This window comes from Mobula birostris, chromosome 8, assembly GCF_030028105.1.
Source record: "Mobula birostris isolate sMobBir1 chromosome 8, sMobBir1.hap1, whole genome shotgun sequence".
Taxonomy (NCBI): Eukaryota; Metazoa; Chordata; class Chondrichthyes; order Myliobatiformes; family Myliobatidae; genus Mobula; species Mobula birostris.
The window spans coordinates 361721-376529 of NC_092377.1; the positions used below are offsets into that span (position 1 = coordinate 361721).

At 44.5% G+C, this 14809-nt stretch overlaps 1 protein-coding gene across 1 annotated transcript in view; it reads right to left on the reverse strand.

The window, feature by feature from the left end:
* Positions 1 to 14809, reverse strand: part of emilin1b (elastin microfibril interfacer 1b) — an 83294-nt gene that overhangs the window by 45608 nt on the left and 22877 nt on the right. Inside the window, exon 3 of the mRNA XM_072264673.1 lies at positions 13993 to 14118. Within this exon, the coding sequence (XP_072120774.1) occupies positions 13993 to 14118 (126 nt within the window). The remainder of the gene's footprint in view (positions 1 to 13992; positions 14119 to 14809) is intronic.

The window sequence follows — 14809 nt, forward strand, 5'->3', positions numbered from 1 at the left end:
GCTGAGAAGTGGCAGATGCAGTTCAACCTAGAAAAGTGGGAAGTGATTCACTTTGGAAGGTTGAAATTGAAGGCAGAATACAAGATTAATGCCAAGATTCTTAACAGTGTGGAGAAAGAAGGATCTTGATGTCCACGTCCAGAGATCCCTCAAAGTTGCTGCATAAGCTGATTGGCACATTCATAAGAATGGCCACAGCCTATGTTTTTAAAGTGGCATGGCTCATAGAAACAGAGAAAAACTACAGCACAATACAGGCCCTTCAGCCCACAATGTTGTGCCAAACATGTACTTACTTTAGAAATTACCTAGGGTTACACATAGCCCTCTATTTTTCGAAGCTCCATGTAATTATCCAGGAGTCTCTTAAAAGACCCTATCGTATCCGCCTCCAGCACCGTTGCTGGCAGCCCATTCCATGCACTCACCACTCTCTAAATAAAAAACTTACCCCTGACATCTCCTCTGTGTCCACTTCCAAGCACCTTAAAACTGTGCCCTCTCATGATAGCAATGTCAGCCCTGGGAGAAAGCCTCTGACTATCCACACGATCAATGCCTCTCATCATCTTATACACCTCTATCAGGTCACCTCTTATCCTCCGTCACTCCAAGGAGAAAAGGCCAAGTTCACTCAACCTATTCTCATAAGGCATGCTCCCCAATCCAGGCAACATCCTTGTAAATCTCCTCTGCACCCTTTCTATGGTTTCCATATCCTTCCTGTAGTGAGGTGACCAGAATTGAGCACAGTACTCCAAGTGGGGTCTGACCAGGGCCCTATATAGCTGTGAGATTACCTCTCAGCTTTTAAACTCAATCCTATGGTTGATGAAGGCCAATGCACCATGTGCCTTCTTAACCACAGAGTCAACCTGCGCAGCAGTTTTGAGTGTCCTATGGACTCTGACCCCAAGAACCCTCTAATCCTCCACACTGCCAAGAGTCTTACCATTAATACTATATTCTGTCATCATATTTGATCTACCAAAATGAACCACCTCACACTTATCTGGGTTGAACTCCATCTGCCACTTCTCAGCCCAGTTTTGCATCCTATCAATGTCCCGCTGTAGCCTCTGACAGCTCTCCACACTATCCACAACACCCTCAACCTTTGTATCATCAGCAAATTTACTAATCCATCCCTCCACTTCTTCATCCAGGTCATTTATAAAAATCACGAAGAGAAGGAGTCCCAGAACAGATCCCTGAGGCACACCACTGGTCACTGACCTCCATGCAGAATATGACCCGTCTACAACTACTCTTTGCCTTCTGTGGGCAAGCCAGTTCTGGATCCACAAAGCAATGTTCCCTTGGATCCCATTCCTCTTTACTTTCTCAATAAGCCTTGCATGGGGAACCTTATCAAATGCCTTACTGAAATCCAAATACACTACATCTATTGCTCTACCTTCATCAATGTGTTTAGTGACATCTTCAAAAAATTCAATCAGGCTAGTAAGACACGACCTGCTTTTGACAAAGCCATGCTGAATATTCCTTATCATATTATACCTCTCCAAATGTTCATAAATCCTGCCTCTCAGGACTTTTTCCATCAACTTACCAACTACTGAAGTAAGACTCACTGGTCTATAATTTCCTGGGCTATCTCTACTCCCTTTCTTGAATAAGGGAAAAACATCTGCAACTCTCCAATCCTCCGTAATCACTCCTGACCCCTTGATGACGCAAAGATCATCGCCAGAGGCTCAGCAATCTCCTCCCTCACCTCCCACAGTAGCCTGGGGTACATTTCATCCAATCCTGGCGACTTATCCAACTTGATGCTTTCCAAAAACTATAGCACGTCCTCTTTCTTAATGTCTATTTGCTCAAGCTTTTCAATTCACAGTAAGTCATCCCTACAATCACCAAGATCCTTTTCCATTGTGAATACTGATGCAAAGTACTCATTAAGTACCTCAGCTATCTCCTCCAGTTCCATACATACTTTTCCCCTGTCACATTTGATAGGTCCTATTCTCTCACATCTTATCCTTTTGCTCTTCATCTTGTAAGTTACTGTCTCTCCGTTCTTACTTGTTCATTCCTCGTGTTAGGGCACAGTGGTTTAGCCAGAATGGCTCCAGAGACAATGTATCGTACTCTGAGTGGAGTCTGGGAAGTCGGAGAGACCTCCAGTCTCCTGGATAAGCACATCTGCACCAGGTTGCAGCTCCTGAGAGACGTACGGAGGAACTGGAGCTGCAGCTCGATGATCTTTGACTCATATGGGAGAACGAGGAGGTGATAGGAGCTACAGGGAGGTAGTCACCCCTAGGTTGCAGGAGACAGGTAACTGGGTGACAGTTAAGAGGAGGAGGGGAAATGAACAGCCAGTACAGAGTACACCTGTGGCCATTCCCTCAATAATAAGTATAACACTTTAGATACTGTTGAGGGGGATGAACTTCCGGGGGGAGCCACAGTGACCGGGTCTCTGGCTCTGAGTCTGGTGTTATGGCTCAGAAGAGCAAAGAGGTGAAGAAAACTGCAGTGTTGATAGGGGATTCCTTCATCAGAGGAATAGAAACGAGGTTCTGTGGGCACGATAGAGACATCTAGAGAACATAGAACATAGTGAACATAGAATAGTACAGCACAGTACAGGCACTTTGGCCACATTGTTGTGCCGACCCTCAAACCCTGCCTCCCATATAAGCCCCCACCTTAAATTTCACTAGTGTATCTGCCTCCACCACTGACTCAGGCAGTGCATTCCACGCACCAACCACTCTCTGAGTATAAAACCTTCCTCTAATATCCCCCTTGAAATTCCCACCCCTTACCTTAAAGCCATGGCCTCTTGTATTGAGCAGTGGTGCCCTGGGGAAGCGGCGCTGGCTGTCCACTCTATCTATTCCTCTTAATATCTTGTACACCTCTATTATGTCTCCTCTCATTCTCCTCCTCTCTAAAGAGTAATGTCCTAACTCCCTGAATCTCTGATCATAATCCATACTCTCTAAACCAGTACATCTCCTCTGTACCCTTTCCAATACTTCCACCTCCTTCCTATAGTGAGGTGACCAGAACTGGACACAGTACTCCAAGTGTGGCCTAACCAATGTTTTATAGAGCTGCATCATTACATTGCGACTCTTAAATTCTATCCCTCGACTTATGAAAGCTAACACCCCATAAGCTTTCTTAACTACCCTATCCACCTGTGAGGCAACTTTCAGGGATCTGTGGACAGGTACCCCCAGATCCCTCTGCTCCTCCACACTACCAAGTATCCTGCCATTTACTTTGTACTCTGCCTTGGAGTTTGTCCTTCCAAAGTGTACCACCTCACACTTCTCCGGATTGAACTCCATCTGCCACTTCTCAGCCCACTTCTGCATCCTATCAATGTCTCTCTGCAATCTTCGACAATCCTCTACACTATCTACAACACCACCAACCTTTGTGTCATCTGCAAACTTGCCAACCCACCCTTCTACCCCCACATCTAGGTCGTTAATAAAAATCACGAAAAGTAGAGGTCCCAGAACCGATCCTTGTGGGACACCACTAGTCACAACCCTCCATTCCGAATGTACTCCCTCCACCACGACCCTCTGCTTTCTGCAGGCAAGCCAATTCTGAATCCACCTGGCCAAACTTCCCTGGATTCCATGCCTTCTGACTTTCTGAATAGTATGTTGCCTCTTTGGTGCCCAGATCAGGGATGTCTCAGATAGGGTCCATGGTATTCTCAAGGGTGGGGTGTGAGCAGCCAGAAGTCTTGGCAATGACATAGGTAGGCAAGGTGAGGAGGTTCTGAAGAGAATTTTTAGGGAGCTAGGTAGAAAACTGAGAAACGGGACCACCATGGAAGTAATCTCTGCATTTCTGCCACTGTCATATAACAATAGGATGAGCTGGCGGGTGAATGCATGGCTGAGGAACTGTTGCATGGGCCTGGATGTGGGGGTAGAAGGGTGGGTTGGCAAGTTTGCAGACAACACAAAGGTTGGTGGTGTTGTAGATAGTGTAGAGGATTGTCAAAGATTGCAGAGAGACATTGATAGGATGCAGAAGTGGGCTGAGAAGTGGCAGATGGAGTTCAACCCGGAGAAGTGTGAGGTGGTACACTTTGGAAGGACAAACTCCAAGGCAGAGTACAAAGTAAACGGTAGGATACTTGGTAGTGTGGAGGAGCAGAGGGATCTGGGGGTACATGTCCACAGATCCCTGAAAGTTGCCTCACAGGTGGATAGGGTAGTTAAGAAAGCTTATGGGGTGTTTGCTTTCATAAGTCGAGGGATAGAGTTTAAGAGTCGCGAGGTAATGATGCAGCTCTATAAAATTCTGGTTAGGCCACATTTGAAGTACTGTGTCCAGTTCTGGTCGCCTCACTATAGGAAGGATGTGGAAGCATTGGAAAAGGTACAGAGGCGATTTACCAGGATGCTGCCTGGTCTAGAGAGTATGCATTATGATCAGAGACTAAGGGAGCTAGGGCTTTACTCTTTGGAGAGAAGGAGGATGAGAGGAGACATAATAGAGGTGTACAAGATAATAAGAGGAATAGATAGAGTGTTCAGCCAGCACCTCTTCCCCAGGGCACCACTGCTCAATACAAGAGGAAATGGCTTTAAGGTAAGGGGTGGGAAGTTCAAGGGGGATATTAGAGGAAGGTTTTTTACTCAGAGAGTGGTTGGTGTGTGGAATACACTGCCTGAGTCAGTGGTGGAGGCAGATACACTAGTGAAGTTTACGAGACTACTAGACAGGTATATGGAGGAATTTAAGGTGGGGGCTTATATGGGAGGCAGTGTTTGAGGGTCGGCACAACATTCTGGGCCGAATGGCCTGTACTGTGCTGTACAGTACTATGTTCTATTTATGGATCATTGGGATCTCTTCTGGGGTAGATATGACCTGTACAAGAGGAACGGGTTACATCTGAACTAAGGAGGTTCAATATCCTCGTAGGCAGGTTAACTCGAGTTGTTAGGAAGGATTTAAACTAATTTGGCAGCGGGGTGAGAACCAGAGTGACAGTGCTGAGGTAGTTGATTTACAAAAAGGAGTGTGCAGTGAGACAGCTAGCAAAGCGAGGCTGGTGTTAGGCAAAATTTCAGTCAATAGGATGAGTTGCAATGTAAAAGGTGGACAAAATCAAAATGTATGAACGCAGGACTGAAGGTGTTATATTTGAATGTTCACAGTATACAGAGTACGGTTGATGAACTTGTAGCACAGTTACAGATTGGCTTGTATGATGTTGTAGGCATCACTGAATCATGGCTGAATGAAGGTTTCAGATGGAAGCCCAATGTCCAGGGATACACATTGTATCAAAAGGATAGGCAGGAAGGCAGAAGGGGTAGTGTTGCTCTGTTGGTAAAAAGTGAAGTCAAATTATTAGAAAGAGGTGACATAGGGTTGGCAAGTGTTGAATCATTGTGGATAGAGCTAAGGAACTGCAAGGGTAAAAAGACCCTAATGGGAGTTTTATGCAAGCCACCAATCGGTAGTAAGGACGTGGTCTACAAATTACAACGGGAGATAGAAAATGCATGCCAAAAGGGCTATGTTACAATCGTCATGGAGGATTTCGATATGCAGGTACATTGGGAAAAGCGGGTTGGTGTGGGATTCCGAGAGGGGGAGTTTCTGGAATGCCTATGAGATGGCTTTTTAGTGCAGCTTGTGTTTGAGCCCATTAGGGACCAGCTGTTCTGGACTGGGTGTTATGCAATGAAACAGAATTGATTATGAGAACATAAGAACATAAGAAATAGGAGCAGGAATAGGCTATCTGGCCCATCGAGCCTGCTCCACCATTCAATAAAATCCCAGCTGGTTGGGCCATGGACTCATCTCCACCTACCTGCCTTTTCCCCATAACCCTTAATTCCCCTACTGTGCAAAAACCTATTCAACCTTGTCTTAAATATATTTACTGTGGTAGCCTCAACTGTTTCATTGGGCAGAGAACTTCACAGAGGGTTGGAAATTCACTCTCTGAGAAAAGTAGTTCCTCCTCATCTTCATCCTAAATCTACTCCCCCAAATCTTGAGGCTATGTCCCTTTGTTCTTGTCTCACATACCAGTGGAAACAACTTTCCTGCTTCTATCTTATCTATCTCTTTCATAATTTTATATGTTTCTATAAGATCTCCTGTCCTTCTTCTGAATTACAGACCCAGGTGACTCAATCTCTCCTCATAGTCTAACCCCCTCATCTCTGGACTCAACCTGGTGAACCTCCTCTGCACTGCCTCCAAAGCCAGTATATCCTTCCTCAAGTAAGGAGACCAGAACTGCATGCAGTCTCTACTAGCCAAATCCTCCCTCATCCCATTGTAGTCTCCATTGTTTAGGCATGGTACACTGGTTTTTGATTGAACTACTGCCCCCTCTATTTGTACAAGAAATTCAATCATACTGTGGTCACTCTTTCCAAGAGTATCCTTAACTACAAGATCATTAATTTTACCAGTCTCATCGCAGAACACCAGATCTAAGATAACACATTCCCTTGTAGGTTCAGTAACATGCTGTTCAAGAAAGCCATCAGGGATACATTCTATGAAGTCCTCCTCAAGACTGCCTCGACCAACTTGATTCACCCAATTTATGTGCAAGCTAAATCCCCTATGATAACTGCTGTTCCATTCTTACATGCCTCAGATATTTCTGTTTATTGACTGTGCCACTGCAATGCTATTATTCGGTGACCAATAGACAACTCCCACCACTGATTTTTTTCCCATTACTATTCCTAATCTCTACCCAGATGGATTCAACATTCTGCTCCTTGGATCTTATATCATCTCTCACTATCACCCCGATCTCATCCTTAATTTAGAGCGCCATCTCCCTTACCTTCCTGCCTATCCTTCGGGATTACCTGATATCCTTGGATATTTGATTTCCAATCCTCTTCCCCCTTGCAACCACGTCTCTGTAATGGCCACTAAATCATACCCCTTTGCACTGATTTGTGCCACAAGTTCACTGACCTTGTTTCGAATACTATGGGCATTCGGACAAAGTGCCCTTACACTCATTGTGCTTTTAAAACTTGTAATCTTTTACTTATTTCAAATACTATGGGCATTCAGATAAAGTGCCCATACATTCATTGTGTAAATAAAGTGCCCTTACATTTAAAATGCAAACACAAGGAAATCTGCAGATGCTAGAAATTCAAGCAACACACACAAAAAATGCTGGCGAACGCAGCAGGCCAGGCAGCATCTCTAGGAAGAGGTACAGTTGATGTTTCAGGCCGAGACCCTTCGTCAGGACTAACTTAAAGAAGAGATAGTAAGAGATTTGTAAGTGGGAGGGTGAGGGGGAGATCCAAAATGATAGGAGAAGACAGGAGGGGGAGGGATGGAGCTAAGAGCTGGAAAGTTGATGGGCAAACGGGATACAAGGCTGGAGAAGGGTGAGAATCATGGGATGGGAGGCCTAGGGAGAAAGAAAAGGGGAGGGGGAAGCCCAGAGGATGGGTTGCCCATCACCTGTCCAGCTCTTGGCTCCATCCCTCTCCCTCCTGTCTTCTATCATTTTGGATCTCCCCCTCCCCCTCCCACTTTCAAATCTCTTACTATCTCTTCTTTCAGTTAGCCCTGACGAAGGGTCTCAGCCCGAAACGTCGACTGTACCTCTTCCTAGAGATGCTGCCTGGTCTGCTGCGTTCACCAGCATTTTTTGTGTGTGTTGTCCCTACACTCATTGTGCTTTTAAAACTTGTAATCTTTTACACTTTTGCATGACTTTTCTTCATTCCATTCTTCCTTTTCTCTTTTTTTATCTTTTGTTTTTTCTTTATCTTTATCCACACTTTTTTTTTACTTTATCCATACTTCTCCAATCTGTTGAACCCACCCCTCCTACTGTTTGGTTTAAAGCCCTACCCACGTTCCTAGTTATGCAATTCGCCAGGATCCAGGTCCCATCACAGATCAGGTGGAGCCCGTCCCATTGGTACAGCTCCCTCCTTCCCTAATACTGGTGCCAATTTTCCATGAATTCAAACCCACTTCTCCCACACCAATCCTTGAGCCACGCATTTAACTCTGTAATCGTCTTGACCCAATGCCAATTTGCACGTGACTCAGAGATTACCACCTTTTTGGTTCTGCTCTTTAATTTAGTCCCTAGCTGCTCAAATTCCCTCAGCAGAACCTCTTTCCTTGTTCAGCCTATGTCATTGGTACCCACATGGACCTCACAACTGGCTCTTACCCTTGCCACTGCAAATTCCTCTGTTGGTCAGATTTGATGTCTTGAACCCAGGCACCAGGCAGGCACTTGGGACACTCTATCCTCATGACAGAGAACTCTGTCTATTCCCCTGACTATATTATCCCCAATTATCATTACATTTCTCTTCTTTCCTCCCTCCCTGGACTACGGTGCCACAGTTAGGTTCCTCATCCTTCCTCTCTCATTAGGTAGCTTAAGCTAAAACAACCCTCTGGGGTAAGTGATCAATTCACCCTGAAATTTGAGAAGGAGAGAGAGAATTTGAGAAGTCGGATGTATCAGTATAACAGTGGAGTAAAAGGAATTACAGAAGCGTGAGGGAAGAGTTGGCCAGAATTGATTGGCAAAGAACACTGGCAGGAGGAACAGCAGAGCAGCAATGGTTGGAGGTCTGGAAGCAATTTGGACGACACGGGATATATACATCCCAAAGAGGAAGAAGTACTCTAAAGGCAAGACGATACAACCAAGGCTAACAAGAGAAGTCAAAATCAATATAAAAGCCAAAGAGAAGGCATATAACATAGAAAAAATTAGTGGGAAGTTAGAGGATTGGAAATCTTTTAATTACCAACAGAAGGCAACTAAGTAGTCATTAATTAGTTAAAGATGGAATATGAAAGTAAGCTAGCCAATATAATTAAAGAGGATACCAAAAGTTTCTTAAGATACGTAAGGGTAAAAGAGAGGCACTTGGAGTATTGTCAGCAGTTTTGGGCCCCATATCTCAGAAAAGATGTGTTGTCATTGGAGAGAGTCCAGATTATTCCCAGAATGAAGGGGTTAAGATTTGAGGAGCATTTGGCAGCTTTGGGCCTGTACTCACCGGAATTTAGAAGAATGCGCGGGGATCTCATTGAAAGCTACCGAATGTTGGAAGGACTAGATAGGGTGGATGTGGAGAGAATATGAACTAGAGAGCACAGCCTCAAAATTGAGGGGCAACCTTTTAGTACAGAGGTAAGGAGAATTTTTTTTTAGCCAGAGAGTAGTGAATCTGTGGAATGTTCTGCCACAGATTGCGGTGGAGGCCAAGTTCATGGGTATATTTAAGGCGGAAGTTGATCACTTCCTGATTGATCAGAGCATCAAAGGATACTAGACACTAGATACTAGAATACTACAGCACAGTACAGGCCCTTTGGCCCTTGATGTTGTGCCCACCCATATATTCCTAAAATAAAAAGTACTAAACCCACACTACCCTATAGCCCTCTATTTTTCTTTCATCTGTGCACCTGTCCAAGAGGCTCTTAAATACCCCTAATGTTTTAGCCTCGACCACCATCCCCGGCAAGTCATTCCAGGCACCCACAACCCTCTGTGTAAAAAAACTTACCCCTGATGTCTCCCCTAAACTTCCCTCCCTTAACTTTGTACATATGGCCTCTGGTGTTTGCTATTCGTGCCCTGGGAAACAGGTACTGTCTATCCACCCTATCTATGTCTCTCATAATCTTGTAGACCTTTATCAAGTCCCCTCTCATCCTTCTACACTCCAAAGAGAAAAAATCCCAGCTCTGCTAAGCTTGCCTCATTAGACTTGTTTTCCAATCCAGGCAACATCCTGGTAAATCTCCTCTGCATCCTCTCCATAGCTTCCACATCTTTCCTATAATGAGGTGACCAGAACTGAACACAATACTCTAAGTGTGGTCTCACCAGAGATTTGTAGAGTTGTAACATGACCTCTCTACTCTTGAACTCAATCCCCCTATTAATGAAGCCTAGCATCCCATAGGCTTTCTTAACTATCCTATCAATCTGTGCAGCGACCTTGAGAGATGTATGGATTTGAATCCCAAGGTCCCTCTGTTCATCCACACTCTTAAGTAACCGACCATTAACCCTGTACTCAGCCTTCTGGTTTGTCCTTCCAAAACACATCACCTCACACTTATCAGGATTGAACTCCATCTGCCACTTTTCTGCCCAACTCTGCATCCTGTCTATATCGTCTTGTAACCTTTGACAACCTACAGCTCCATCCACAACTCCTCCAATCTTCGTGTCATCCGCAAACTTACTCGCCCATCCTTCCACCTCTTCATCAAAGGTCATTTATAAAAATCACAAAGAGCAGAGGTCACAGGACAGATCCCTGCGGCACTCCACTAGTCACCGACCTCCAGGCAGAATACTTTCTTTCCACTACTACCCTCTGCTTTCTTCCTTTAAGCCAATTTTTTATCCAAACAGCCAATGTTCCACTGATCTCATGCCTCATGACTTTCTGGATGAGTCTCTCATGGGGGATCTTGTCAAATGCCTTGCTAAAATCCATGTAAATCACATCTACCACCCTACCCTCATCAATTTCTTTTGTTACCTCTTCAAAAAACTCAATTAGGCTAGTGAGGCACGACCTTCCCTTCACAAAGTCATGTTGACTATCGTTGAGTAGACTGGACTTCTCCAAATGCTCATAGATCCTATCTTTAAGAATCCTTTCCAATAGTTTGCAGACCACCAACATAAGACTCACCAGTCTGTAGTTCCCAGGATTCTCCCTATTACCTTTTTTAAGAGACTACTACACAGGTATATGGAGGAATTTAAGGTGGGGGGTTATATGGGAGGCAGGGTTTGAGGGTCGGCACAACAATGTGGGCCAAAGGGCCTGTACTGTGCTGTACTATCCTATTCTATTCTAAACAAGGGAGCTACATTTGCCATTCTCCAATCCTCCGGCACCTCCCTACGGTGAGAAGGCAGATGTATGGGGTTGAGTGGGATCCGCGATCAGCCATGATGGAATGGCAGAGCAAACTTGATGGGCCGAATGGCTAATTCTGCTCCTATGTCTTATGGTCTTATGGAGGCAAGGGTGGATTTCTGACTGCTGAAAAACGATGCTGGAGAGGTAGTAATTGGGTACAAGGAAATGGTAGATGAACAGAATAAGTATGTTGCTTTCGTGTTGACTTAGAAGACACTGGCAGTTTGGTGGAAGTTCCAGGTGTCAGGGCTCATGAAGTGTGTGGTTACCATTACTAGAGAGAAGATCCTTGGGAAACTGAAAGGTCTGCAGGTAGATAAATCACCTGGACCAGATGGTGTACATCCCAGGGATCTGAATGAGGTGCTGAAGAGGTTATGGAGGCATTAGTAACAATCTTTCATGAGTCACTAGATTATGGAATGGTTCCAGAAGACTGGAAAATTGCAAAAGTCACTTCACTCTTCAAGAAGGGATAGAGGCAGACAAAAGGGAATTATAGGCCAGTTAGACTGAACTCAGTGGTTGGGAAATTGTTAGTTGATTGGTTGGATGTGGTTTTTGGAGTCGAGGCACATGATAAAGTAGGCATGGCTTTCTGAATCTTTCCTGACAAATCTATTGGAATTCTTTAAAGAAATAACAAGCAGGAGAGACAAAATGAGAACCGACTGATGTCGTGTACTTGGATTTCCAGAAGGCCTTTGACAATGTGCCACATGCGAGGCTGCTTAATCAACTACAGGACCATGGTAGTACAGGAAAGATTCTAGCAATGTTAAAGCTGTGACTGATTAGCTGGAGGCAATGTGTGGGAATAAAGGGAGCCTTTTCCGGTTGGCTGCCAGTGACTAGCATTGTTCCACAGGGGTCTATGTTGGGACCGATACTTTTTACATTATATGTCAATGATTTGGATGATGGAATTGATGTCTTTGTTTCAAAGTTTGCAGACGATACGAAGATAGGTGGAGGGGCAGGTAGTTCTGAGAAAGTAGAGAGGCTACAGAAAGACTTAGACAGATTAGGAGAATGGGCAAAGAAATAGCAAATGGAATACGGTGTTGGGAAGTGTATGGTCATGCACTTTGGTAGGAGAAATGAAAAGGCTGATTATTTTCTAAATGGAGAGAAAATTCAAAAGTCTGAGGTACAAAGGGTCAGAGTCCTTGTGCCGAACAATCTAAAGATTAATTTGCAGGTTGAGTCTATGCTGAGGAAGGCAAATGCAATGTTAGCATTCATTTCAAGAGGACTAGAATATAAAGGCAAGGATGTAATGTTGAGACTTTATAAAGCACTGGTGAGGCCTCACCTTGAGAATTGTGAACAGTTTTGAGCCCCTTATCTTCGAAAGGAAAAACTGAAACTGAAGAATGTTCAAAGGAGGTTCATAAAAATGATTCCAGGATTGAATGGCTTGTCATATGAAGAGTGTTTGATGGCTGGGTGACCTAATTGAAACCCTTTGAATGGTGAAAGGCCTGGATAGAGTGGATGTGGAGAGGATGTTTCCTATGATGGGAGAGCCTAAGACCAGAAGGCACAGCCTCAGAATAGAGAGATGTCCTTTTAGACCAGAGATGAGGTGGAATTTCTTTCTTGGTGAATCTCTGGAATTCTTTGCCACAGGCAGCTGTGGAGGCCAAGACTTTGTGTTTATTTAAGGCAGAGGTTGATAGATTCTTTATTGGTCAGGGTATGAAGGGATATGGGGTGAAGGCAGGAGATTGGTACCGAGATGAAAATTGGATCAGCCATGATGCAATGGCAGAGCAGACTCGACAGGCCAAATGGCCTAATTCTGCTCTTATATCTTATGCTCTTATGGTGATTAATTTCAAGAGCCACGAGGTAATATTGTAGATCTATAAAACACTCGTTAGACCGCACTTGGAATATTGTGTTTAATGCTAGTTGGCTCATTATAGGAAGAATGTGGAAGCTTTAGAGAGGGTGTAAAGATTTCCCTGAATGCTGCCTGGATTAGACAGCATGTCCTGTGAGGATAGAGTGAGTGATACAGAGCTTTTTCTCTTTGGAGTGAAGGAGGATGAGAGGTGACATGATTTAAGATGATAAAAGGCATAGATAGAGCAGACATCCAGTGGCAATGGCTAATATGAGAGACAGAATTTAAAGGTGGCTGGAGGAAAGTAAAGGGGAGATGTCAGACGTAGGTGAGAGAGTGGTAAATGCATGGAACACACTACAAGGATGGTGCTAGAGACATATACATGACGGAATTTTGGAAACACTTAGATAAGCACATGGGTGAACAAAAAATGGAGGACTAGTGGGAGGAAAGACCTCCCACTTGATGGTCATTCCATCTAGATTGTGTTGTAATCTTAGTCTTAGATAACCTCCTTCACTGTCCACAACATCACTAATTCTGGTGTCAAATAGTTCATATGGATAACAAGCATCAGTGGACCCAGCACCAATCCCTGTGGTACAGCGCTGGTCACAGGCCTCAAGTCTGAAAGATAACTAAGCCAATTTTGTATTCAATTGGCTAGCTCATGATAAACCTAGTCAAAGGCCTTGCCAAAGTTCATGTAGACAACATCCATCCCCTCCCCACTTCACTCTTCATGGTCTTTTCTTCAAAACCTCATTTGGATTTGCGATACACAGACAAAGCCATGATAACAATGCCTTGACAGTCCCTGCCTTTCCAATTACATCTCCGACAATAACTTTCCCCAATGCTGTGCAGTGCACGCTGCTCAAAGCACTGAACTGAACCAAATATGAAAAATGCTACAAAGAGCACAGAGGATGCTGCCTGGACTTGGAGACAGGAGACAATTAGAGGGCTATGGGCCAAATACAGGAAGATGAGAAACACAGTTAGCATGGACGAGTCGGGCTGAACGGCCTGTTTCCATGCTGTATGACTCTGTGATGGGAATAGTGAGAGGAAAAGACAGCCGCTGACCTCTCATCAACAGGCATTATGTCCCAGTCATGGGCATTGGACATTCTTGTCTGCCGCTGCTATAACCCATTGTCTAACTTTAGGAGATGTCATTAAAACACTTACCTCACTGTCCGTGAGCACTGCATCTGGCCCCATCCACAGGGCTGATACTCTGGCCTGACGTATGTTGCCACACCATCCTCTATGACACAGGACACCGTTCGTGTCACCACATAAGCGCACCAGTTCCTGTCAAAAACAAGATAAATTAGACCTGAGTACCAACCCCTCAAAACAGCTTCAGAATAGTTGAGTCATAGACCACTGCTGCACGCTCTTCAGCCCATCTACATGCTGAGCTGTTATTCTGTCTCGTTTCATTGACCTGCATCTGAACCATAGCCTTCCCTACCCCTGTCATCCATCTTTCTGCTCAGATGTTGCATATCCACTGCTTCCACTGGCAGCTCGTTCCACACTTGCACAATTTGAAAAGTTAAACTTAATTGAGCTGAAAGGTACAATCAGTGGTCACTTTATTAGCTACACCTGTACATCTGCTTGTTAATATTTAATCAGCCAATCGCGTGGCAGCAACTCAAAGCATACAAGCATGCAAACATGGTCAAGAGGTTCAGTGGTTCAGAGTGGAGAAGAAATGGGATTCCAAACTTGGAAAAATCTGCAGATGCTGGAAAGCTAAGCAACACACACTAAATGCTGGGGAACTCCCCAGGCCAGGCAGTATCTATGGAAAAGGGTACAGTTGATGTTTTGGGTTGAGATCCTTCATCAGGACTGGCCAAGAACTGTGATGTAAGTGACTTTGACTGTGGAATAATTGTTGGTGCCAGGTGGGGTGGTTTGAGTATCTCAGAAACTGCTGATCACCTGGGATTTTCATATAAAAATCTCCAGAGTTTACAGAGAACAGTATGAA